Here is a 27,474-nt window from a genome sequence, read left to right as displayed (position 1 = left end):
TAGCTGCGCCCTCCAGAATTAAGATTGAAGGATAACAACTTGGCTGTTCCCCTTCCCCAATTCCCCAGCACTATTCTCCTCCCCCAATTCCCCAAAAAAAAAAAAAAAAAAAGCATGTGTAACTGATTTATAACCTAAAATGCAAGAGGATTTTTTAAGTCTGATACAAAACCCAGAAATCATAAAACATTAATGAGTTAGAATTTGTAAAATTTTTAATTTTACATAGCAAAAATTTTCATAAAGTTGAGAAGCAAAACAGTGTGGTATTCGCAGAAAAACACACACACAGACCAATGGAATAGAATTGAAAACCCAGGAATAAACCCACATAAATATGGATAATTTTCAACAAACGAACCAAAATTACACAATGGAGAAAAGACCTTAAATAAATGGTGCTAGGAGGATTGGAAAGCCACATGCAAAAGAATAAAACTAGGCTGTTATCTGTCATTGTGTACCAAAATTAACTCAAAATGAATCAAAGACCTAAACATAAGACCCGAAACAATAAACTACACAGACAAAAGCATACCGTATTTCCCCATGTATAAGATGCACTTTTTGAAAAATTTGGGGCAGGCTGGCCAAGTGGCTCAGTTGGTTAAGAGCTTGCTCAAGAGTTTGAGCTTTGAGCAACAGTAGTTAGAGTCCTGGCCCGAGCTGAGCTGCCAACAAGTGGCAGGATGGTTCAGCTTAAAAAAAAAAATAAATAAATAAAAAATTGGGGGTCTAAAAACTGGTTGCGTCTTATACAGTGGTTGTAGTTTTTTTACTTGTATTTCCCACTTTTTCATGCTTGTTGTCTTTGCGCTCATTGTTTCACACTTGTTACCGGTATATTACGGTAGGTTACGTTTTGCCACGTTCTGCCCAGAAATGGCTCAAAAAAGATTTTCGTACAGTGCTGAATTCAAGTTAGAAGTGATCCAGTTTGCAAAAGTGAATGGAAATCATGCTGCTGAACCTAAGTTTGGTCCTCCTCCAACTGAGAAAACAATCCGAGACTGGCTACGGGAAGAAGAAACCCTACTGAAAACACAGCAGAAGAAGGCCATGAGAGGCAAGTCGACAAAATGGCTAAATGTAGAGAGGGAACTGAAGATATGGATTGAAGAGCAAAGGGCAATTGGGTGATTCATCATCAGATACAGATAAGGACAAGCTAATGGTTGGGAGTTTTGACAGTGATGAGGAGTTGTATGAATTTTATTATGAATAAAACTTGAAAAAAAACAACAACAACAAAAACTTGAGTTCAATAACTTATGTAATACATTTTCCCCCCAAATTTTGGGCCCCAAAATTAAGGTGCGTCTTATACATGAGAGCATCTTATACATGGGGAAAATATAGTAGGTACTCAACTATGGACCTTGGGTTCAAAGAGGATTTTATGAATTTGACTCAAAGGCAAGGGAAATAAAAACTAGCAAACTAAATGCGGGACAGCAGCTCCCGCAGGTCTAGGGGTTTTTACAGGTGGAGGCGGCATCGGCGAGGAAAGAACGCGCGGAGACACAGGAGCACTTTCAAGAATTAATGTCTCACTTTATTTTTACAGTATGTCCTTTTTATACTGGGCAGGTAACGTAATGTTTACATTATTGAGTTGTTTTTCCCAAAGTTGTTTTTTCAAGTTTAAACCTTTACCCATTAGGAAATTGTTTTTTACACAGTTTTAATGTTTTTTCTTTCCCAGGGTCTATTTTCCTTAGAAGTTTGGTTTTTTTAGAATTTTACTTTCTCACGATGTTTCTATTACAGGGTACAGCCGGATCTGTTTTATATTAATGACTAACTTAGCCTAACTATGTTTTAATTTTTTTCGATAATGGCCAGAGTTGAGTTTCTGTCTTGGCACTTAAAGGATGTTTTACTACTTAGCAACTGTTTCAAACACTACTGGCTAAACAGGATCTTAAGAATTATAAGGTGCATAACTTGTCTATTACTAAGAATCTATTACTAAGAAACTAACGGTAAAACAGAATTATTGTAATATGTCCAAAACTTACTTATTTGGTTAAAGTAAATAAAACAATTAATATAAGAAGGGGTGTCAGATTTTTATCCTACTGGGGGCATCCAAAGGGGAATTTAAATTTTCCAAAACATAAAGCAGTATTTGTTTCTCAGCCAGAGTTTTAGGATTTGTCACAATAGTAGTGTGATAGGCCATGTCAGACACTGAGGTGCAGCCGGCTCCCAACAACTAAAGAGCTTTCTTTGCACAGCAAAATAAACCATTAAAACAAAGAGGCAACCAACCAAATGGGAGAAGATTTTTGCAAACAACATCTCTGATAAGGGGCTAATATCCAAAATATATAAGAAACTCATACAACTCAACAACAACAAAATAAACAATCCAATTGTTTATAAAAAATGGACCAGGACCTGAATAGACATTCCTCCAAAGGACATACAGATAGCCAATATATACATGAAAAAATGCTCAACATCACTAATCATTAGAGAAATGCAAATAAAAACCACAATGAGATATCACCTCACACCAGTTAGAATGGCTATCATTAACAAGGCAAAAAATAAGTGTGGAGAGGCTGTGGAGAAAAGGCACCCTCATACACTGTTGGTGGGAATGCAGATTGGTGCAGCTGCTATGGAAGGCAGTGTGGAGGTTCCTCAAAAAATTAACAACAGAATTACCATGTGACTCAGCAATTCCTCTCCTGGGTATCTACCCCAAAAATCTGAAAACATTTATCCATAAAGATATATGTGCTCTGATGTTCATTGTAACTTTATTTACAGTGGCCAAGACATGGAATCCACCAAAGTGTCCTTCAATAGATGATTGGATAAAGAAGATGTGGTATATATACACAATGGAATGCTATTCTGCCATAAGAAAAGGTGAAATAGTGGCAATTGGGATAACATGGATGGATCTTAAGATTATTATGCTAAGCAAAATAAGTCAGAAAAAGTCGAGAACCACATGACTTCACTGATATGTGGTATATAAAACTGAAAGCAACAAAGGAACAAAACAAACAAACAAAGAAACAAAAACTCATAGACACAGACAATAGTAGTTACCAGAGGATAAGGAGGGCAGGTGGTAGATGAGGTTGTAAAGGGGATCGAATACATGATGATGGAAGGAGAACTGACTCTGGGTGGTAAACACACAATGTGATATGTAGATGATGTATTACAGAATTTTCACTTGAAACCTATGTAACTTTATTAACCATTGTCAACCCAATAAACTTTAATTTAAAAAAAAAGAAAAAAACCAGAAAAAGTAATTTTCAATACAGATAAAGGCTAATTTCTTATAGAAAGAATATAATTTAGAAAACGATGAGTAACAAAGGAGCTGGCAGTTCAAAGAGAAAAATAATAAAAAATGCCAGCAACTACTAAAAAAAAATTTTTTTTATATATAAAAAAAATGAGACAATTTTTCACTTACATTGTTAAGTGTGATAGTATCCCACAGTTAGTGAGGGTATGAAGGAAAAGGGTCACTCCAATAATTTTTGGAAGTTTTAAATGATCCAACTTTCTAGTGAACAATTAATTAGCACATGTTCTTTGACCTTGCTCCAGCCTTAGTGTAATATTCACAAAAGTTTGTCAACAATATGAGGACTTAATTGCAAAACACTGCAAACAACCCAAACGTCCGTCAAATAGATAGCAGTTAAATAAAATATGGCATGTCCATACAAAGGGAATATCATGTAGTCAGTACAGAGAATGAGGGAGATCTGACTGTACCCTTCTCAAAGAGCTCCAAAAATGCATTTTGTTAAGAAAGATGCAAATAATGTAAATAGCATGATCACTCCTGTGTTTAAAAAAAAAAAAGAAAAAGAAAGACTTAAGGTAACCCTAGCTATTCAGTTCTCACTAACCCAACCCAGCTCTAGAATCGTAAGTTCAATTATAATAATTCTTTATCTGAATTTGTGCTATTCAGGAAATCAAAAATGTTCAAACATCAAAGGGATATTTGTATGTATATAAAAATATATATGCTGTATATGCATGCCTTTTTTTCCTGGAAGAAATCAAAACAAACTGTTGATATAATTCACCTTTAAATTATAAGAATTTCACTTATTTTGTGTTTCTGCATTATTTGAATTTCCTACCTTTATGCATTATTCTTGAATAATATATTATTTCTAGGTTTTAAAAATTCTTAACCTTATCTATTATTTTTAAATGTCAACAGACAACAGAACCTTGCAAACAGAGATTAACAGCTCATTTTTAGTCTTTGTACTTCTATGTATGTAAAAGCCAATTAATAACTGCTGTTATTTAAAAAAAATTAAACACTGTAAGAATAAAAAAGTAGAGGAAAATACAAAAGAAACATCAATTGTTTAAATTATCAATTGTCAGAAAATTAAAAACCCTAATAAGATCCCCAGGATTTCTCATTAGAAGAAGAAACTGTATTTAGAAAATAAAAATAAAGTTGATACTTAAGTATGAGACTGCAGAAATATTCCCTAAATGTTTATTTTTCACACCATACAGTGACATACTACTCACCCAGCTTGGAAAATCAGACCAAGTTGGAACTCGCTGACAGAGGTCCCGGAGGATACGTATGATAATCACACAGGACTGCAGACCATTAGCTCTAGCCTTGAGAGCAACACAAAAACCAATTGAATTACTCTTAGAAATATTGAAAATATCCCTTGATGAAAAAAAGTTAAAATACCACTGTTCAATGGAAGCTCAGATAAAAACAAAACAAAAATAACCACACTTAAAATTGGATTAATGAGCTGCCATTTACAGCAATATTTTATGCCAGGGTTAGTATTTAAAAGCTGGTATTTTAGGTCAAAGTAAACAGATTATACAAGAATAATATTTCTTGATCCCCTGTGAACCTTGACCTGTGTTCATTTAAATCAGTAAACTTCAAAAAAAAAAAAATCTGCCTACATTAGAAATAAAAGAAAAAGTAAAGAGCTAAAAAGTTTGTCTAGGGACTGAGAGGTTAAGGAAATCTGTTTGGTTTCCATTCTGTGCCTTTGCATGACTGCAAAGTCACTAAACCAAACAGCTGCTTCCTCACCTTTCACTCCCTACACTTATTAACTTAGAGAAAGAGGGGGAAAAAATCTTAAAACTATACACAAAGCTTTAAACACATATTCCATTATTTAAAGCAAAGTTAATCTGCAGCCTTATGGAATATAATATATATACACAAACATGTGATGTTCCTAAACAAGTCAACTTTAAGTATAGTCATTAAAAATAAAAATAAAAAAACCCAAACTACAAAACACCCCCAAAACCTAAGTTTATTGTCAAATTAATAGTAACTGCAATATGCAGATCTTCAAACTCCAGCTTTCTATGTTAACATATTTTCTGAAATTTAATTTAAAATAGTGTTGCTTGGGCAATCTTTTGAAATGTTTAAACACAGTTAAACATGTTGTACTGAACTACTCTCTCATAAGGCTACAATAAAAAAGTAAAATGATGTTCCGAACCTGGAACCACTTAGCGTGGCGTAGAGCAGCCAGAGCGTCAAGGCATTTTTGCCTGTCCAAGACGTCCGGTGGGTCTTTCACCATACCCGAGGTTACATCTAAAATGGATTGAATTGGCAAAATGCAGTGAGGAATGGGTGTTTGACCAGGTGAGCAAGACACTTCCTTAAAGTAGCATCAGTGTCACATGAGCCATTTGAGAGTTTATCAGTACGTTAATGTCCCAGGAAATTATTTTCAATAAATTTACATAATCTAATATGACAATCAAAACTCAACTTAGAAGTATAATAATTTCTGCAAATGTAAACCCTACCCACCAAAATAAAATCAAAAGGAAGGATTACTGGACACAGCGCACCAGCACAAAGATGACAAGACAAGAGGGAACACAAAAATCCACCTTAATAAATGAGAATGTAAAATAAGCTATTGAGTTTGTTCAGTATTCTAAATGGTCATAGGTTATTCTGGGGCAAATATACAAAGAATTAATGATAAATATGAAATGACAATACAGTAATAATCACAGGAAAAATAAAGAGCCAAAACCAGTCATTTCTAAGAGTTCACTACTTTCTCTTCCACAAGGGGGTTTTAGCTGTAAGGGAATATAAAATGCCCTTCAAAATCCAAAGTTCCCATAAAGCGTTCTAAAGAATAACTGGAGAAAAGCAATGGGTAGTGCAGAAAAGGACAGTAGGAACTAGCATGGTTAAATAGAGTAAGTATAGAAATAGAAGGGGTGCAGTAAGCAGAATGCTTTATAACATCTGTAGGGTCTCAAGTTATAGTAACAATTGATTTTAATCAATTATTGTATTAAAACATAAATGAGCTACATAAAACTTGAGAAGAAAATCTGAACCTATACCAGGTCAAGAGGTTAACTTTACATTCATAAAAGTAGTTGGAGGGCCAACTTTATATTCTTTTAAACATATCTCTAAAATGTGTGCAAATATAACAGTAAATTTGCTAATCAGTTATTCACAAGTAAATAGCAGTTAAGTCAATCTAATTCACAGCTCTTGGTGATTTTAACAGTATAAATATTTTCTAAATATAGGGAAACAATATACCAGGCAACTAATCTATTGAATTTAACAGTCTGCTGGCTAAAGAGCACCAAAATTATGGGGCACTTAGGATATAATTTAGTAAATCACTGAGGGCACCAAATGAATAGCTGGGGAAAAGAATAAATGTATATGATAAAAGAAAAACTTAAAAGATGATTTTATTTTGAGTACCATTGCAACTCTGAGTAAGGTACTTGACTGTGTATTTTGTATGAGCATTCAGAAATCTTAAGAGATACTTGTCCTTATTGAGTAGATATCATATAAAAAGCATATTTTAAAGTGACAAAGAATTCCATCCAGTCTGGGCTTTCTATTGTTAGTTCTTACTCCTTAAATAATCAGATAAGCACAGACTTTTCAGAAGACTTTAGAAGGGAGATTTACAGATAATCAAAGAACACTATGTGGTATTCTGAGAATAATCATTAAGAGGAATCCGGGTACTTAAAAAGGAAATTATCAAGACAAAAATATTAGTAATTTTTAAAATGTAATAATTAAAAACCTGCAAGACCAACTACTGAATCCAGAAATATACTGAACATAAGAAATGGGCTATTCTGAGGTAAGAAAAAGGAACACAGGAAAGCACAGCTAACTAAGGAAGTAAAAGAAAAAGGAAAAAAACAACCAAAAAAAACCACTCCCCAAAGCAGGGCTACAGAACACGCTGAAGGACCCTCTTTTTCCATGTCCCTATTTAATGACATTATTTGCTAAAGATAGAATGCAAATAGGTGACAATGTGCAATCTCTTTCTAAAAAGTTTCTGAATTTCTAATGTTAATTCAGAATGTTATAATTTCCTCCAATATGTAAGAAAAATGTTCTTTTTGCACACAAGCATTCATAACTTTGGAAATTTTAATTAATGATAGAATTTCAAAGATGCCAGACACCTATTGCAATTTAAAAACAAATTAAGAGCTATAAGTAGAAAATTTCTGTTAAATTTAGAGTGTGGATTTTTGCACCCATTTTATAGTTTGAGTGGATTAACCCCTTAGATTATTGTACTAAAATCATACTTGTTGCCTAATACCCAGTTAAAACAAAACAAAAAGCAGTTAATTTCTTTTACAAAAAAGCAAATTCTTACCCTACATGAATGTATTTCATACATTTTAAGGGGTTAATCACCAGTTAGAAGACATGCTGTGTCCACACTATTTTATGATTAAATGTTAATGGGAATATATTAATTTAAATTAACATGGTTATGTAAAATATATAATCCACCCAACCATTTAAAAACTAGTGTGAACACTGCTCAATTCTAGAAGAGACAAAGACAAAACAAACAAAACAGCCACACAAAGGACAACAAATGCCAGGCTCTGCATCCAAAATCCCTTCTTAATCAAATGGCAGGTGTGACACTGAGCTTTAGAAAACCTTGGTCAAAAATCCTTCCGATGTCTTGGCAGCAACCCCTGACAGGAATCAATCCCCTCTGCTAGAAGGCTTTGGACCGGGCCTGATAAGCTACAGGTGGAAAAAAACACACATAATACTTGACTTGCTGCAGAAAACATCTGTAGCAAGGGTTAGAGCATTTTGAACATTTCAAGCTTCAAGTCAATTAAATGTTTACTTAATATCTAACTGTCAAACACAGTACCATAAAACAGATCTATCATGTGTTTAACAGTTATTTGGGCAATTTAATCACTTCCTTTAAATCATGTTTGGTATTAAATAGGACCATTAAGCATTAAAGAGGCTACCACACTATGCACAGTCACAAGTCTTGTGATTTACAATTGCTCTTCCGGCAAAGCCTTCCTTACCCACTGTACAAACTTCCCAAAGCAAGCTATAGGCTTTAAATGATTTTAAGACACAGAGCATTGGGAGCTGCAGTGAGAGAGAATACATACCATTATTCTGCAGCAAGAAAGAAGCAATCTTCATAATGAAGCTAAAGAAATGGTTTACTGCAGTCTTCTGCAGCAAAATACACTCTTATCAGTATTTCTACACTTTTTGCACATCCAACTTTTCCAGCTCAGTGTCTTGAAGTAAAATCTTTCAATTTTGGACTGATCATTTCTCTCACCATAATATTTATGAAATTCAGAACAATAATTCTAAATCAAGTCTGGGTCAGACAAAAATATAATTTTGTTTCCTTTAGAAGGGATAGCTTATCAAACACTCTACTAAAATATGATACAATTAACTTCTGCAACATAAAAAAATGACTTGATACTGCACAAATTAAACTAAGCCTAAATATAATTGGACAAAATGTGCTCTGAAATAGTTAAATGCTTATACAAATATAATTTCATCCTAAGTATAGTCACTTTTTATTTATAATATATATTAGATTTTTTTTCAAATCCTAAAATCAATATGCTGCATATCAATTGACCAGATTGACTCAGAAACTGTTTTTCCAGCAATATCCACCACCAGACCTTGAGTGGAAACTTGTATTCATATAAAAGATCCTTTACCCAAAACCCACTAATTTTTAAGATGCAAAGCTTATACAACATAAAGACCTGATATGGTATATATACAAAGTATGCTAAATTAGACATGTCTCCCAACGATCACATTTTTGATAAAATGTTCTTTTCCTGGGTTGTAGAAAGCCCAGTGCTTTAAAAAAATTGCATTGCTGTAAGCAAACAAATTTAAAGTGACAGTAACTGAGCGCCTACGATGTTATTTTAGACAAATTTTAATATTTAATATATAGTATTCTTTCCTTATTTATATCACCAAGAAATATTATATAACTCCATAATCAACAAGATGTACAAAACAACATGAAAGGAAACAAAGTAAATTTTATCTGACCCATAAAACAACAGAACCAATATATGGCAGACACTGACCATGCTTTTTGGCTTATAAGCTTTTGAAGCTTTGAAAATGTTACAGAATCGTCCCTAAAGCAACACTGCTGGCACCAGCAAGATTTCATATTCTACAATTGTAAAGAAGTTTAAAACCCTGAATTATACTATAACTTACTAACTACCTCTACACCATTTATTTTTCAGTATCTCTAGTATCACATTGGGCTCAAATGCCCAAATACGTGCATTAAGATGGTCTGTATTTATGAAAGCTCTCCAAACCAAAGAGCAACCTCAGAGAACTAGAAATATTTACCACAGGACAAGCCAAATCCATGCATGATTACATATATAACAATGCCTCTTAAAATATAACTTATGAGTATTTAACCAATTTTATTTCTGAAACTCTTGCCTTTTCTGTAAGACAAGAACTTCTTAATAGAAATTAAATTTGTGGCCCCTTACTAGCAACATTTAATTTTTTCATGTGTCAACTATGCCAGTAAGAATAATTTTGAACTTTTTTTTTTCCAGAAATCTGAGGTTAGCAAGAAAAGAAAAAAAAAATCAAGAAAATCAATAATACCATGAGTGTTTTATAATAAAAGTCTACTACTTAAAAGAGATTTACTTTCTGGGAAATGATCTTAAACAAAACTGGTTGCTATATAAATCAAATCCATCAAATTCTTATGTAATGCCAGCATGTTGCCTTCTAGGGCTTAATGCCATTTTAAAGAGTAGGTAAATGAAAAAAAAAGTTAATAGAAAAGTAGAATGTTTAATGGCTTTCCAACCTCCTTCCCTCATGTTCTCTTCTCGAATAATTGGAGATGTCAGGGTGATAGTGACTTGCATTTTGGGTTCCACGCATGAGTTCAAAATTATTGCCGCTTCAGACACAGCACATTTTATGTCATACTTCTCAGGACTTATAACCTATGTAATGAAGAGTACAAAAAATTACTTGGACCTTTTACATTATGAGACAAAGCAGTTTCGTTATGGCTCTTTCATTTTCTCACTACCCTAACCATTTTATAAAGACTACATCATATACTACTCTCTCCGAGAAGCCTTGCAATAAATGCAAGTATTATTAAACTCTGGCTCCACTTTCTTTTTAGAATTCTTTGAACTCCCCTATACCTGGTTTCTGTAAAATGGGGTCAGCAATTCTATCTAACCTACAGGATTGTTGCAGGATTAAGTGAATCAATTATCTAAAGCAATTAAAACAGTACACAACCTGGTACACAGTAAGTACTATATAAATGTTAACTATGATGATGATGATAAAGAATTAATTCTATTTTTCTTGATTATCCACTTGTATAATTAAGTGGACTGATTTGGAAAGAGTATTCTGCTGTTAGCTTAACTGTAACTGTTAATTTGTTAGGATATACTAGATCCTGCTGTGTAGATTTTACTAAGCACCAGAATCAGGATCAAGGTGTTTCCTGTCAATTATATAATGCTTTCAAAGTCCTCAAACCTCTTCTTCATTATCCTAGCAGCACCAATATAGGGTAAGACGTAGACACACGATGCCAATTCTGCTGGCTTGTAATACTTAAAAAGACTCATCTACAGTGAGAAACTTCCTATCTGGAACAATGGTAATGTAAAGCAAACAACAGTTGAGTGTCAGAGTTGTCAGAGCTTAAATTCAATGGTGTGCTTCACCATCCCTTTTGTTACTGTTGCTCTGCTGTGATCAGCTACCATTTATTCTGATTCAGTTCTATAGAATACACATTACTGGTGAAATGTCAATCCCTGGATTTAGAATGCCTAAATAAATAACAAGGTTTTGAAATGAGTTTTATACATTAAATTATTCAAGGCATTTTTATTTTAAATCTCAGTCTGAGATTCTGACAAGCTAATACATAAAACTTTTTCAAATTCAAATTTAGGGCCAGCCGAGTGGCTCAGTTGGTTAAGAGCTGGCTTAAAGGGCCGGCTGAGTGGCTCAGTTGGTTAGGAGCTCGCTCAAGAGTTTGAGCTCTGAGCAACAGCGGTTCGAGTCAGCCCGAGCTGAGCAGCCGTGAGCTGCCAACAGGTGGCAGGATGGCTCAGCTAAAAAAAAAGAGCTGGCTTAAGGACATGGGCTCTGAGCAATGGGGCCACCGGTTCAATTCCCACATGGGACAGTGATGCTGCGCCTGAGCTGAGCTGCCACTGAGCTGCCAACAGGTGGCAGGATGGTTCAGCTGGTGTAACAACAAGATTGCCTGTTGGATGTTGAGCCAAGCCCACCCGCAACTAAGACTGAACTCGCACCTTGAGCTGAGCTGCCTCCCAGATGGCTCAGTGGATAGAGCGTGCACTCTTAACAAGGCTGCTGGTTCGACTCCCGCATGGGATGTTGGCTACGCCCACCCGCAACTAAGACTGAACACAGCACCTTGAGCTTAGAGGCCATGAGCTGCCAACAGGCAGCCAGATGACGACTGGCACCCTCCACAACGAAGACTGAAGAACAACAACTTGGCTGGTCCCCTTCCCCAACTCCCCAACACTGTTCCGCTCCCCTAATTCCCCAATAAAATCTTAAAAAAAACCAACAACTCAAATTCAACAAAACTGCTTTTGTAGGACTAGAAGAGGATATTCTATTAACTGTGCATTGCCACGATTTGCTAACTGGACATGGAGAAGTGAACTCCTATCATTATAACATGTAGAAAACTGAAAATAATCACAATTAAGTTGGGGAAATTTGAATCAGAAAGACTGTTTTATTACATATACTCTCTTAAAAACATGTATTCAACTAAATACACAAGAGGTTCATGAATTTTAAAAATTTAAGCTTGCTAAACATGGGCTTTGTTTTAAAAAAAAAAATCACTTTCTGTTCTGAACTGCCTTCTCTCTGATGATTCAAATCTTGGAAAAAGAACAGGAAGAGGACATGCAATTTTACATTTTGAAACAAATTAGCAAAATGGCTTCATGCCAAATATAAGCACTAGAAAACCTAAAAAGACAAAGTAGAAAATATCTCTACCAATTTGCACAAGCAAGGAAAAAACTCAATATGGAAAGCCAAGCCAAAATTTTAAAGGCTGGCTTAGGTTTAGGCTGAAGCAGTTAGTTCTGCCAGAAACTTTTGAACCAGACAAAGGGTAAACATGAACATTTCCATAATACTTACAGCAAGTTGTTTGGGTAGGTTTTCTGCAATACGACTTAATAATGTCTTTGAAGGTTTCTCTGAACACAACAAAACAAGGTTGACATTTCTGTCTCCTCGGAGAAGTAATCCTTTTGCCAATACTCCCACTCGCAAAACTCCTTTTAAAGCTCTGCAGTAAAATCAAATCAAATTATGACATTTCTCAACCAGAACCATGATAATCTCTAAACACAACAGTAAATTACTTTTATACTATTAATTTTTTATCAACTGGAGTATAAAAACATTCAATATTTTTAGGAGTATCCTTCGTTTAGATAAGAAATATAGATAAATCAATCAAGAGCTAAGTTCTCATAGGGACAACTGAAAAGCAAATATTAACATGTGTGTCACATTTTACAAATTAGAATGAGTCATTTCTAATATAATACAAAAATATTTCCAAATAAGGGGAACATGAAATATTACACATCATAATGCAAACCTTGATATGAACGATGTTGGTGTACCTTGGACTTTTATCTTTTATGATCAATGCATTAAGGAAAAAGAAGTCACTACAACAAAGAGTGAATGTGGGACAGATGCAACAAATAAATAAAAACTGAATAGCAGCTAAAAGCAATTAGAAGACTACAAAGGCAGACTCAAAATAGTTTTATGTAAATTTAAATAAAGCAGTTGAATACATCAAATATCTAACACAAGGGCCGGCCGAGTGGCACGTTGGTTAAGAGCTGGCTTGGGACGTCAGAGGGCCCCGGTTCAGATCCCACAGATGAGGGCCAGTGACACTGCCCTCTACAGCTAAGATGCTGAACAACAGCTCAACCTGGAGCTGGGCTGCCATGAGTTGCCGGCGACAGCGTAGGCTGCAGTCCTGCTGCAGTGGGTTGCCATGGACTACCATGTGTAGCCAGCAGCCAGCGTGAGCGGCCAGCAGCCGCAGTGAGCGGCCATCCAGAAGCCGGCAACTGATCTGCCTCGCCCGGGAAGAGCGCAATGATGGTGCCAACTTGGGCCAGTGAAGCAACGTCCTCCACAACTAGACTGAAGAACAAAACGACAGCAACTTGTCTGTTCCCCTTCCCCCAATTCCCCAGCGCTGTTCCCATCCCCCAATTCCCCAATAAAAAAAAATCTAACACAAGCAAGCATAAGACATGTAGACTAACACCAGAGAGTCTTCACAACTTTTATTGAAGTGTAAGAAGTTCCACGTAAAGCAAAGCAAAAACATAAAGTAGATAATCCTGAAAACGCACCTGTCTTTACCTCCCTCTTTCTTATCATCTCCCTCTTTGTTCTTACTCTTCTCATGTTCAGACAAACTGTCTGAAACAAGTTTTAAAGCACGTTCAGTGATAGAAACAATCTTCTGAACTGCCTGTAATTCCTCTTCAGTTGGATAAATAGTTGCATGTTTTGTCATTACATAACGGTCATCAGATGAGTCAGGACGACGTAAGGGCTAGAGGGGAAAAAAAAAGTGCTTCATTTAAAAAAAAAGTTTCCTGAGCAAAAATAAGCTATTATTTTTTAATTATATATATTTTTGTCCTATCTTTTCAATAACAGTCAATTATGGAAAATGTCCCCTTAAAACTATCTTCTCCTTTATTCCATTTCAGTAAAAACAAAAATGCAAACTGGAAAACTTATACCACCAAGAGTGTGTGTGTGTGTGTGTGTGTGTGTGTGTGTGTACATGTACACACACACACACACACACACACACACACACGCTGCCTCAAAACAAGTAAAATTATAATACACACCCCATCAAAAATTATGAAAGTTTTTTACTCAACTATAAAAATCAGTAAGTCTGAAACTTTTTTTGCTTTTTTAATAAAATGTTTTATAGATGCCTGTTCTGTATTAAGACAACTGAGAAAGGTGGAATGCTATTTTCTTCTAAGTGCTCTCTAGAAAACCAACCAACCAACTAACCAAACAAAAGCTGTTGTTTTCCATAGTCTGAACTTCTATTGGGTTGTCGGAAAAGTCATGATGCATTTTTGCAATGAACAACAGAAAAAAATACAGCATGACTTTTCCAACAACCCAATATAAGATGCTCCTCACACCCCAGGTGTCTCTTGTTTTGCCCAGCTTCCACAGAACACAAACTCTAAAATGCAGATCTTTCCCCCAGTTTTCCTAATACATCAGCTGTGGTGCTACTACCCCTCTTCCTGTACTCAACTCAGTAGCAGTAGGTTATAGATGGTCACAATTTGAAGAAAAAAAAGATTCTAAACCACTGATAATGGAAAGAATAATTTGAAGACAAGCAGCTGCCTTCAAAATTAGTTCCTGCTAATCTAATCCAAGCAATAACAAAGGCAAGAAAATCTCTTATGTTGGCAAAAGAAGCTCTATTCCCATTTAGCTTGTATTGAAATAAGAAAAATTCATGGAAACTCTATGAAGTCCTTATACATGAAGACAGGAGCTAAGGACCTATAATAAAAGGAGGAAAAATTCAAAATCAGATGAAAAAGTTACATTGAGATTACAAAAGTCTAAGGATTAGTCCCTCAAACTGTTATCTTCTAATACTAAACCAGTCTTAACAGTTTTGCTCCCACATAAACAAAACGGACACTCACTGCAGGGCCCTGTGGCTGAGGAGGCATGCCTGGTCGGACTCCCAGAAGGCCTAATGGACCAGGGGGACCATGAGGATAGCCACCATCAGGCATTCGGCGACGATCATCCCAATGATGCTGTTCTTCCTCCATTCTTCTCCAGTACATGTCTTCTTCATAACGTCTGAAAACACACAATGACATTAGAAGCCTATAAGAAAAATACAACCCAACAACTTATATCAATAATGACATAAAACAAATTAAAAAAAGAAAAGGCCCCAAATCAGCCTAACAACTTTCCTTTTTCCCTACTGTATCTGATTTCCCTTATTTGCTTTTATCTAGCAGTAAACGTAAGTGAATGCAAGTGAAAAGAAAAGGTATGAATACAAAGAGAAAAAAACAAAATTTCATAGTCTGAGGTCAAAGTCGAAAGAACAAGCATCTGAAACCTCAAAGTTCCCTCTAACCTCTCCTTTAAGGAGAGATTAACTTAAACGCCTACCACCTAAAGTGGACAGACCAATACTGTGTGTTGGTGTATGAGTATGATCCAAGTACACATTTAGGAATTTCTTCATGTCCCCAAAGAAATGTGCTCTCTCCTATTTTTTCCTTAGTGAGAACCTCTTAAGACTACCTTTAATTTTCTCATTTATGATGTAGGCAGAGACAAAGACTTCTCCAGTATGAGGGACAACAGTGCAACACAGTGATAAATGGCAACTCACATTTTGTCTCATTCTTGGCAACCTATATTAAGGGTGATGGAGACTACAGTCAAGTAGAAAGCACAAGTTCTGGCTGGAGACAACAGTTGTGACTCAGCTTCTATTAATCACTGCCATAAGGTAATACAGGTTGTAATCCCAAGGTCCTCAGGATTCTAATTTTTTTAAATCTCTTCAATGTTGGTCTTTAAACGTTGGATCAGATTTAAAAATATCATGTATATATACCAAATAAAACACCCATGGGCTGAACTTGGGCTGAGGGCAGCTAGTGTGTAGACTCTGCTTTAATGGTCAACGTTTTCAGAATCTAACTTCTTTTCACCACCTCATACTTTCTCAGTTCTACTCTCACTTTCAGCTTCAAAGCAGGATACCAATAACTCCCAAGGGAAATCATCTCTCTAAAGCAAATTTGTATAGCAATAAGGTTTTTCTCAACAAATCTGTTTAATACAAAACATAACAAGAAGTAGCACTGTGGAAACTACCAATTTTGTCAGATTAGGAATAAGCAGTGCCTTTTAGGTCATCCAATTCAGGAGAAGTATAGAGCCATTCTTCTACATTACTTTGGCCTTGAGAGAAAATACAAACAGCTTGAAGGCTCTTGAAAACCACATCTTCATTCTAGTTTCAAATAGTTTACTGTTATTACTAAACATGTTTTGGGCAGGGATCTTTATCCCGTTTACCAATTTACACTTATTGCCTAATACTTCCTGGCACATGGTAGGTACTTAGTATTTGATATATCAGTGAACAAGAAAATAACTGCATAGTTTAGGTATAGAGAAGAATTTCCAATGCATTAATTACAAAGGCAGAAACTTCATAAAAAACGTGACTAATAGGTTTAAATACATTTTTAAAAATTGATACATAAATAACAGCAAAAACTATTTAAAAGTAACAAATAATGGCTTAATAACTACAACATAAGTATCTGTATGAATCAACAATAGGTAAGTGAAAAAATGAATAGGCAATTTACCACAGAAGAAATGTAAGTTGTCAAACATGAAACAAAAATTCAATTTGCCAGTCACACAAACAATTCAAATTCAAACAAAAATGGCTTCCACATTTCACTCTCTCATTGGCAGGGATTTTAATAAGTTATAGCAGTGCTTCTCAAAGTATGGTCCAGGGATCTCAGATGTTTCCCAAGACCCCTTCAGGGGATCCACATCAAAATTACTTTCATAATATTAATACATTATTTGCCTTTTCCACTCATTCTCTTATGAGTGTACAATGGAGTTATCCAGAGGCAAATGTGGTATCATAACATATTGAACACAGAAGCAGATATGAGAGTTATGCTGCCTTCTCTTAAGCCAGATAAAGAGATTTGCAAAAATATAAAACCATGTCATTCTCACCATTCTGAGGAATAGTTATTTTATAGATAATTTTCACCATATTATATTGATTAAATATATGTAATACTTCAATATAATTGTTAAATGTTATATTTAACTATATTTTAACAAATAGTTAAAATGCCATTTTAAAATGAATTCATACTTAAATTTCTCAGTTTTAATTTCTAACACAGTAAATGTGGTAGCTATAACCCACATAAGCAAAAGCTCTTTGAAGTCTTCAATTACTATTGAGTATGAAGGGTTGACACCAAAGTGTTTTAAGAACCACTAAGTTATACTATCCAGTGCAAGCCTAACATGGGTATTTTTGAATCAAACATTTCCATTCTTTGATTTTATTATTAGCAACTAATCATGATTTATGCAGTAATATAGTCACAAGGATGGTCAATGTAATTATAGTAGGGAAAATACTGGAAACAACCTAAATATCTAACAATATGGAACTGGTTATAAAGAATATTTTACCTTGGCACAAAAGAATACTATGCTGCCATGAAAAAATATATACTGGCTTACTTTTTTAAAAAGTTGGTATCTAAATGAAAAAAGTGGGTTATAAACGTGTACATTATGCTTCTGTTCATATTTTTGAAATTATATTTTAAAACTAATACATAAATACTCATATCATAACAGTAGTATTCGTGATATCCCCAAAGTGAAAACAACAAATGTCCATCAATGAATAAACAAAATGTGATACGTCCATATAATGCAGCGGTTCTCAACCTTCCTAATGCTGCAACCCCTTAATACAATTCCTCATGTTGTGGTGACCCCCAACCATAAAATTATTTTCGTTGTTACTCTATAACTGTAATTTTGCTACTGTTATGAATCGTAATGTGAATATCTTTTTGTTTTCCCATGGTCTTAGGCGACCCCTTGTGAAAGGGTCGTTCAACCCCCAAAGGGGTCGTGACCCACAGGTTGAGAACCGCTGATATAATGGAACATTGTTTTAAGCCATTAAAAGGAATGAAGTACTGATAAATACAATAACATGCATGAACCTTGAAAACATTATGCTAAGTGAAAGTAGCCAGACACAAATTACATGCTTCCACATACAGGTATTATATGATTCCATTTAAATGAAATCTCCAGAATAAGTAAATCTACAGAGACAGCAAGTATATTAGTGGTTGCTTGGGGTAGAGGGAGGGGTTGGGAGGAAAACAGGCAGTGGCTGCTAATAGGTTCATGGTTTCTTTTAGGGGTGATGGAAATATTCTAAAATTGTGGTGATGCGTGCACAACTCTGAATGTATGTGAACTGTACCACTTGAAGATATGTCAGTTACATCAATAACACTGAACATATCTCTGGAAGATGTTTTCTCATTTCTCCTTCCCTGTAGGCTCTAAAGTTGCTATAATAAAGTTTTTTTTAAAAAAACACACTAGGGCCGGCAAAGTGGCGCAGTGCTTAAGAGCTGGCTTGGGACACCAGCTCTGAGCAGCAGGGCCCCGGTTCGGATCCCACATAGGGCCAGTGACACTGCCCTCTAACAGCTAAAATGGTGAGCAGTAGCTTGACCTGGAGCTGGGCTGCTGTGAGTCGCCGGCGACGGTGTAGGCTGCAGCCCCTGCTGCAGCGGGCTGCCATAAGCTACCGTGGGTGGCCAGCAGCCAGCGTGAGCGGCCAGCAGCCGGTGTGAGCTGTCAAGAGCCGCCGTGAGCGGCCGTCCAGAGGCCGGCGACTGATCTGCCTCACCCGGGAAGAGCGCAATGATAATACTAACATGGGTCAGTGAAACTACGTCCCCCACAACTAGACTGAAGAACAAAAAGGACAGCAACTTGTCTGTTCCCCTTCCTCCAATTCCTCAGCGCTGTTTCCCATCTCCCAATTCCTCAATAAAATCTTTAAAAATAAATAAATAAATAAAAAACACACTAAAATGTTTAGAATCTACCAAATCTTATGCTCAGGATATTTTTATCATGTAACCAAATGTTCTACTTTACATGCTTTAAATGAGGCATTTATTTATAATATTAAACTATTCCTTTATATTTTAATACATATACCATTTAACCACATAATTCCTAATACCAAGGCCATGGTCAAATACTGGATTAGTTTAATTTAATGCATTTCTTTTCTAGACCTAGGAAACTCCTGAAAAGTGAAACTTAAAAGTACATTAGATATATCTGGATTGCTTTGAATGGGAGTCACATACTCAGAACAGCTAAGTTTTTTAGAAAGGCTGAACCATTGATTATCATGCTACTAAAAGTTAAAGGTATTACCTCATTTCCATTCTCCAGCGTTCTTCTTCTTCTCGTCTTCGCCAATACTCTTCTTTCTGCATTTGTTTCCTCATTTTCTCTTCTTGAATTTTTCTTGCTCGAATACTGGGCTTTACTTCCACTTGCAAATCTGGGTTGACTTTTTTCTGTTTATATAAGACAAGATATTTAAAAAACTAGTATCCCTACCAACAATCTACACATTTTTAAAATCATACAATCCCACATTTTCTTTTATCACAGGCTTTTAGTTGCAAATTTTCCATTATGTAAGAGTGCAGTCAGTATGAACCAGCAGAAAGGTTCAGAATACACTAGTAAATATTCTTTTTTCCCTCCCACCTCAAAAATTCTTAATTGTCCAAGTTTCAAATTGCATACTTAGTATGTAAAAAGTACATAACTTAACACTGATCAATAGAAACGATCCTTAGGGGACCAACGGATATTTAATGTTCCTTCATTTTTTGGTAAATAGATGAGTGTTATCTGAGCGTGGGGTTAAGAGCTTCTTTTTATAGAAAAGAATTGCCCTTTAAAAGACTATTTTAATTTTTATGACCTGTGTTTACAAGAGAAAACATGAATCTGGTGCATTAGTAAAGCCTAATTAAAACCTACACACAATATTTAGATTTAACTTAACACTTGAAGCATTTTCAATGAAGAATTCCTCATCTCAAAAGTCATTTTCATGGGGATTCGACCAAGATAAAGTAGGGTGAATGGAGACCTAACACTTCTTTACGTGATTATACTTGATCCAAGCATTGTTACAGATTTGTCTTACCGTCACGGAAAATGATGAAGCATGGTTATATTCTTCTTATCTAAGTATAACAAACTCATCAGTAGAAACCAAACAGCTGAATCTGAGGCATGACATGCTAATCTTACAGTGGGAGTTCATGGACTCAGTGAGTTATGTTTAGATGTTTTGTTTTGCATCTAGAATGTTCCCAACTCTTTTAAAAACAAGAAGGAAAAAAAGATAGTTGAAGTTTTTAACTCACTTTATATTGAAGTCTATGTCTTCGTCCTTTTAAGTGCATCTCCTTAGCATTGGGATCATTAAAGCTACACTCACATAATTTACAATGGAATCGAATTACTTTTCCTTCATCGTTTCGTACCTTGGTGTGGGGAAAAAAAAAATTTGAAGAATCATAACAGGAATGTTACAGTTGAAGAGTTCATTCATATACCCTCCCAGATTGTCTAATAAAGAAATGTTCTGAAAAATTAGAATTTTAAGGAAGAAAAAAAGAGACAATGTCTACACACTTAAAAAAAGCCTAATCTAGGGGCCGGCCGAGTGGCGCGTTGGTTAAGAGCTGGCTTGGAACGCCAGAGGGCCCTGGTTTGGATCCCACATATGAGGGCCAGTGACACTGCCCTCCACAGCTAAGATGCTGAACAACAGCTCAACCTGGAGAGGGGATGCCGTGACTCGCTGGCAATGGCGCATAGGTTGCAGCCCCTGCTGCAGTGGGTTGCCATGGGCTACCGTGTGTAGCCAGCAGCCAGCGTGAGTGGCTGTCCTGAGCGGCTGTCCGGAAGCCGGCAACTGATCTGCCTCGCCCAGGAAGAGCGCAATGACAGTGCCAACTTGGGCCAGTGAAGCAACGTCCTCCACAACTAGACTGAAGAACAAAAGGACAGCAACTTGTCTGTTCCCCTTCCCCCAANGACAGCAACTTGTCTGTTCCCCTTCCCCCAATTCCCCAGCACTGTTCCCCTCCCCCAATTCCCCAATAAAAATCCTAAAACAATAAATAAAATTAAATTAAAATTAAAATAAAAAGGCTAATCTACAGAAACAAACTAAATGTTAGAATTTTTAACTCTTGAATGCAAGGTGTGTTGCCATGTATTTACTTTTATAATTAACTTTAATTTTAATGCTTTTATCTATATGTAAACATTTAAATGCAACTGGATACCTTAAATTCTCTCATCAACAGTTACAGAATACCAGGTAATGTTGTTGGAGATAAAGGTGATTAAAGGCATTATTTTGATATACAAATTTCTACAAAGCTCAAGATTTTATATATGTAACTTTATGGACAACGAATGTTAATTTTTTCTGACTGCACAACCAATTACAAGACAAGCAGACTAGAATGTTATTAAGAAGTCTACGATGGAAACTAAGTTCAAATTGTCTGTGCAAGGTTTAAACACTGGTTCTAAACACAATTATGTGAAGTTTAGGATTACTAAATTAACCAATATCAATGAAGATTAAGGTGTTCTCGCTGAATAATTTTTTCTAGATTACCAAATATTACTCTTTTAAGAACTACAACTTTAAATTAAAATTGTATGTGAACTACTTATAAACTACATAACCCAGTTTTCCATTTTATAAACAACATGACTTGATGGGGAAAAGGATGAAGGAACACATATTTACAAAATTATCTACTGTATGCTAGGTACTGTGTTAGGTACTTTATTTCATCTAATCTTACAACTTCGTTGGGGACTATCCAAATTTTATAGATGTGGACACTGAAGTTCAGAGAACTTATCTGTTCTACAATAAAAGAGTAAAGACTAACCACTATTAGTCTTTCTAATAGCAAATATTTATATCAAGACCCTTTAATGTTCCCTGACTCCTCCATTTACTGAGTTTACGTTCCCTGTAAAACAGGAATAGTTTTCTAATCAGCTTGGGAAACCAACGAAACAGGATCTTTTAAATGAGCAACCTTAATTTTGCACACGAAACTAAGTGTTCAGAAAGACAGATATTGGCCATCTTTGTGAAAATTTTTGCTGCTCACAATTTGTTTACTTTTTATGTTCAGGCTAGTTGAAAGATACATTACAAGAATGCCTAACAAATAAACGGAAAGTTACTGTACACCACAGCGATGGTGTTAGCAGGGAAAGAGATAAGTTAACAAAAAAACTGTGATGTCACTTAGGCAAGCTTAAAGGGCAGCTTAAAATGATCCCTTTGATATTCCTTCGTAAGTAAATCTAAAATATAACTGAACACAATTTCATTTTACATGTAAACCATGCTTACAGCAAAGGGACAGATTTGTTCCCTCTATCTAACTTCACAGCAAAGGTATTATCAAATCAATACCTCTTCCACATAATCGTGGCCCACTGGCTGCACGTCACTCTGCAAAGCAGCAAGAGAGGCAGGTGTGACCGGTTCTGACACTGTGTCTGGCTTTACTTCTGGAATCTGCACAGAAGTGACAGGAGCGCTTTTAACACATTCAGTTCCTTTTAAGTCTTCTGTTTTATTTCCTGTTGACTGCAGCTTATTACCACCTAGAAAAGCATAAAACAATTACTTACAGTAATTTTAACTTTTTGTATAAATGTATAACCTGATGCAACGAAAACTGCAGATAAAGTTCTTATCTTTTCTACCAAGTCAAACTCCACATACAATAGATCAGAAATATGAAGAACCACATAGAGCACTTGGCTATTTTGTCCTATTAATGAAATACATCTGATTTTTTCCCTCTCTACAACCCAACAATCCTCTCTATCCCCACATGGCTCTCATAAGATCAAATACTTAAAAGTGAACAAGTACCTGAAAACGTAGGGTCTAAGTCTAATTCATGTTTGTATCCCTAGTTCTTTGCCAAGGAACTGGGCAATGTTACTATATTCTGAGTATAGCTGATTGTGACGCACCAGCAATTAAGGGGAAATACAAGTAAATTATAATACAATGTGATAAGTGCTGTAATAAGTATGAGTAGAGTATTGTGGGAATGTAAAGCAAAAGGAGCCATTACTCTTTAACCTGATCCAGTTAGGAAAGGCTGTACCACGGGTGTGACACTTGAGCTGAGCTTTGAAAGAAGAGTAACAGCTATGAACTGGCCAAACAGAAAGAGGAGAAGGATGTCTAAACAAAAAGAATGGCAAGTACAAAAAAGCACAACATGGAGTTAAGACTACAGTAAAATTCAAGGAAGACTCAGTAATTCAGTATGAATTACTACCTAGGTAAGTGATGGCATGAGGCAGAAGTCAGACTGTCAAGGGCCTTGCATGACATGATTAAGGAACATAAGAGTTTTTTCCTATATGCAAGGGGAAGGTCACTGGAAAAATTTTAATAACGAGACTAAGACAATTTGATACATATTTTCACAAAAATGACTTCCACAGGTGTAGAGGAGACTGGATACAATAGAGAAAGCTCTGAAGAAACTTTGAAGGCCTAAAAACAAGGCAGTGGCGATGAAGAAATTTTTTTTTTTTTTTTTGGTTAGAAATATTGTCATTGAAATGACTAGGTACACAAGTGGAGGCAATAAATAAGAAATAATGTCATTGAAGTTTCCAAGTGAAAAAGCAGCAATTTTATGGGGTTATTTCATGGTACTCTTGTTTGGAAGTAATAGGTTACAATGAGACACTGGTAGGCACCTATAAAGCTGTATAGGATAATGACCAGAGAATACCTAAAATATGATTCTAAAACTCAGATGAGGATTTTGAGTTTGCCCACAATATTTTAAAGTCACTGCACACATTGGAATGGAAGAGACCACTCATGAATACTGGGGGAGTAAAGAAGAGAACAAAATCAAAACCTTAGGAACACCACCATTTTATGAACATGAAGACAGGAGAACCAATAAAGATACCTGAGAAAGAAGTGGGTGGACAGATAATAGAGAATAGAGACGTTATCTTAAGCTTTAAGGTATAGGAGTCAACTGTGTCAAATGTTAAGGTGTCACCAGGATGAAACTGAAAACTGGCCACTGGATTTGGCAATTAGGTCTTTGGTAACTACTGAAAGCAGTTTCAGAAAAGGGTCAAATACTGGGGCCGGCCGAGTAGCTCAATTGGTTAAGAGTGCAAGCTCTGAGCAACAGGGTGGCCGGTTCAATTCACACATGGGCCAGTGAGCTGCGATGAGCTGAGCTGCCGCTAAGCTGCCAACAGGTGGCAGGATGGCTCAGCTGATGAAAGCACATGCTCCTAACAAGGTTGGTGGTTGGACTCCCACATGGGATGGTGGGCTGGCTACACCCACCTGCAACTAAGACTGAACAGGGCACCTTGAGCTGAGCGGCTGCACGAGCTGCTAAAGGGAGGTCAGATGGCGACTGGACTTGGAGCTGAGCTAGCTGTGCCCTCCACAACTAAGATTCAAAGACAACAACTTGGCTGTTCCTCTTCCCCAATTCCCCAATAAAATCTTTTTTTAAAAAAAGAAAAAATACTGTAACAGACTGAGAACTGGATAGGAAGTACAGAAGTAGAGAAAGTAAGAATTAGGTTAGCAGCTTGAGAGGATAATCACAATGGGAAAATGTGATTTTTTAAAATTTAAGGCTACGTAAGAAAAAAGGTATAACTGCATGATTGAAAGGAAGAGCAAAGAAACGATTAGAGGACTAAAAATTCGAGAAAAAAAGGCAGACATGTGATTCAACAAGGTCCCAGAGAAGAAGGGAAAAGAAGAAGGTACAAGAGCATAAGCTGAAGGGTTAGTCCTGGACTGGAAGAGAAATATCCCTTTTGACAGTTACGAGGAATACACAGAAGATGCTTCAGTACTTGCCAACAAAGTTTATTTTGGGTGTTGATGTCTTCTTGGCAGCCATATTTGTAGGCACTGCTGATACTTTAGTGTTGGATGTACTATTAAGAGACGAGTTTCCTGTAGTTGTAAGACCTTTAACTGAAGAAGTTGCAATTGATGAAGTATTCACAGTACAATTGCTTGCTGCAATGCTTGAAGGAGAGGCAGTTGGTTTTGAAGCAGACACAGCTGCTGAAGAAGTCGCTTGGCTAACAACGTTTGGCTCCGTTGAAGGAATGGGTTTACCAAGTTTTGTGTGTAATTTAACCACCTACAAAATAAAAGCACATTTATTTGTCAGGAAATTCAGTGTAGATTTTTAAGTTTGTCTAAGAGACATTATAAAACAAAAATCTAAACCATATTTTCCTCTGTTGTATTGTTATATATTTCATACACAAAACTCATTACTTTCAAAATAATTTCTGTGAAGCAGATATGGATACATATTCCATCCACCACCAGGTGAGGAAAGTAAGTCAGAGAAAGAGAAATTACTTGGCCATACCAACCTAGACTTAAGCATGACAAAAAGAAGAAAATAATCACACAACAAATTTCCAATTGGTGGAATAAATGATCTAGTTCAATTCAAAGAAAGGTCGCCAGTCTTTCCCTCTTTAAGCAATAACACCTGATGTCATCTTTATGTATATTAGCATATAAACAAGGCTTATAATGCACTCAAAGTTTTAAGTTTTTTTAAGTTTTGGTGTCAATTTTACTTAACATCCCCACCTCAACTAAAAAAATAAAAGAAAACAGAATAAGACATAAGGGTGCGTGGGAAAAAAACACCTACTTTCTGATGCTTAGCACCACGAATGTGGGCAGCATATGCATCTGCTCCTGTACAAGAAACATCACAGAGCTCACAACGTAGCTGATTTTGAGTCCCACGGGTAGAGTTGTTGCTGCTGCTGGTATTTTGTGAGGCTTTCAATGCAGCTTCTTTTTTTTTATGTTTCTGTCCTTCTAAATGTTCTTTGTAAGTCTGTTTCAAACAAAAAGTATAAGTTTTGTTATACTAATTATCTATGTACATCATTTGAAAAGTATTCAACTCTCAAACCTCTAATACTCATTTAAAAATTAGGTAAACAATTTTATAAGCAACTGAACCAAAAAAGTAAGTGGATTCCCTACATATGTGATATATGTGTGGTTCTTTTTACCTTGTTTACCAAGAATACATTTGTCTAACACTTTGGTTTACAAAGGACTTTCATACATAGCCATAATATCAAATTAAGGTAACCTCTTTCAATTTCAAGAATTTGTATTTTTTACTGCTTATGTATAATGTTGGATAGAGAATACACAATGATCACTCCATAAAGAAATTACTTAACTATAGGAATAAGATGAGAGGGAAAATGTATCAATATCATGAGAAAAAATAAAAAGTTACTCTATGGTAATAAGACTCTTCACAAATAGGTATGTTTATTTATAAAACTGACTTTTCTAATTCAGAATGCACTTTCACATAGAATTCTTGCCACCCTAACAAATGCCTATTTAAAATACAAGAGCCAAAATTGTGTATAACTGCCAGGAAAATTATTATTTTTGTAATACTAGCCAACAAAATAGTGAAATCATATATTAAAAATTGTTTTGAATGCAGAAAATTGAAGAAGAAAGATTTATTAAAAAGATAAGTTAATATGGACTGTTGGGTGGTTTGTTTTTTCTCGAGTGGGGCCAAATAGTTACTCTTTCATATTTTATTTTTAAAATTGTTTTTAAGACAAGACATATGACTAGCATAAAACTGTATATTCATCATAGAATTTCAGAGCTGGGTAGAAAATTAGAGATTACCCAAAATAATAATTTTCTAATTTTTAAACAAGAAAATCCTTCCTATAAATGTTATGCACAAGTAAAGAAAATTGTTCTGTTTTTGAAAAAAAGAGGGAGACCTAAGACCCAGCCATTTTATTCTTCTCTCATTATTTGTAGCAGCCTGACTTGGCTCCATGAAGCAGTTTAATCTCAATCATTTAGGACAAGTCCCTATTATAGAAGTGAGGAAACAAAAGCCCAAAGAAGTTAAGGTCTCTGACTTACCCAAGGACACATTAGTGGCAGAGCCATGGCCCCGGCCCCTTAAATCTGAACCCAAGTACTCTACCTCTTATGTCCACATCAGGACTCTATCACACAATCTCAATATGTTTCTCAAAGACTCATTATCATTGCCCCTTAAAGCACTGCCTCTGACTTGCAGAAGTACCCTGGCCTGTTCTTGTGTAACCATCCATATACCCTCAAACCAATGGTAAGCCTTATAAACACTCATTCTAAATGTTGCTGTTAGCCTATCACACTAGACCAA

At 35.7% G+C, this 27,474-nt stretch overlaps 1 protein-coding gene across 4 annotated transcripts in view; it reads right to left on the bottom strand.

The window, feature by feature from the left end:
* ZFR (zinc finger RNA binding protein) overlaps positions 1-27,474 on the bottom strand; it is a 77,984-nt gene that overhangs the window by 15,614 nt on the left and 34,896 nt on the right. For 2 of the 4 annotated variants that reach the window (XM_019647882.1, XM_019647881.1), the window contains 11 exons: positions 25,933-26,124; positions 25,110-25,401; positions 22,647-22,840; positions 20,554-20,673; positions 19,541-19,686; positions 15,175-15,337; positions 13,825-14,030; positions 12,575-12,725; positions 10,206-10,347; positions 5,508-5,605; positions 4,543-4,638 (listed from right to left, as the gene is read on the bottom strand). In XM_019647882.1, the coding sequence (XP_019503427.1) occupies positions 4,543-4,638; positions 5,508-5,605; positions 10,206-10,347; positions 12,575-12,725; positions 13,825-14,030; positions 15,175-15,337; positions 19,541-19,686; positions 20,554-20,673; positions 22,647-22,840; positions 25,110-25,401; positions 25,933-26,124 (1,800 nt within the window). Of the gene's footprint in view, positions 1-4,542; positions 4,639-5,507; positions 5,606-10,205; positions 10,348-12,574; positions 12,726-13,824; positions 14,031-15,174; positions 15,338-19,540; positions 19,687-20,553; positions 20,674-22,646; positions 22,841-25,109; positions 25,402-25,932; positions 26,125-27,474 lie in introns of those variants that run through there. The other 2 variants (XR_002124636.1, XM_019647883.1) reach the window with 2 other exon arrangements.

Source organism: Hipposideros armiger, unplaced genomic scaffold, assembly GCF_001890085.2.
Source record: "Hipposideros armiger isolate ML-2016 unplaced genomic scaffold, ASM189008v1 scaffold_117, whole genome shotgun sequence".
In the NCBI taxonomy this organism is placed as follows: Eukaryota; Metazoa; Chordata; class Mammalia; order Chiroptera; family Hipposideridae; genus Hipposideros; species Hipposideros armiger.
This window is presented reverse-complemented; position numbering and strand designations above follow the sequence as displayed.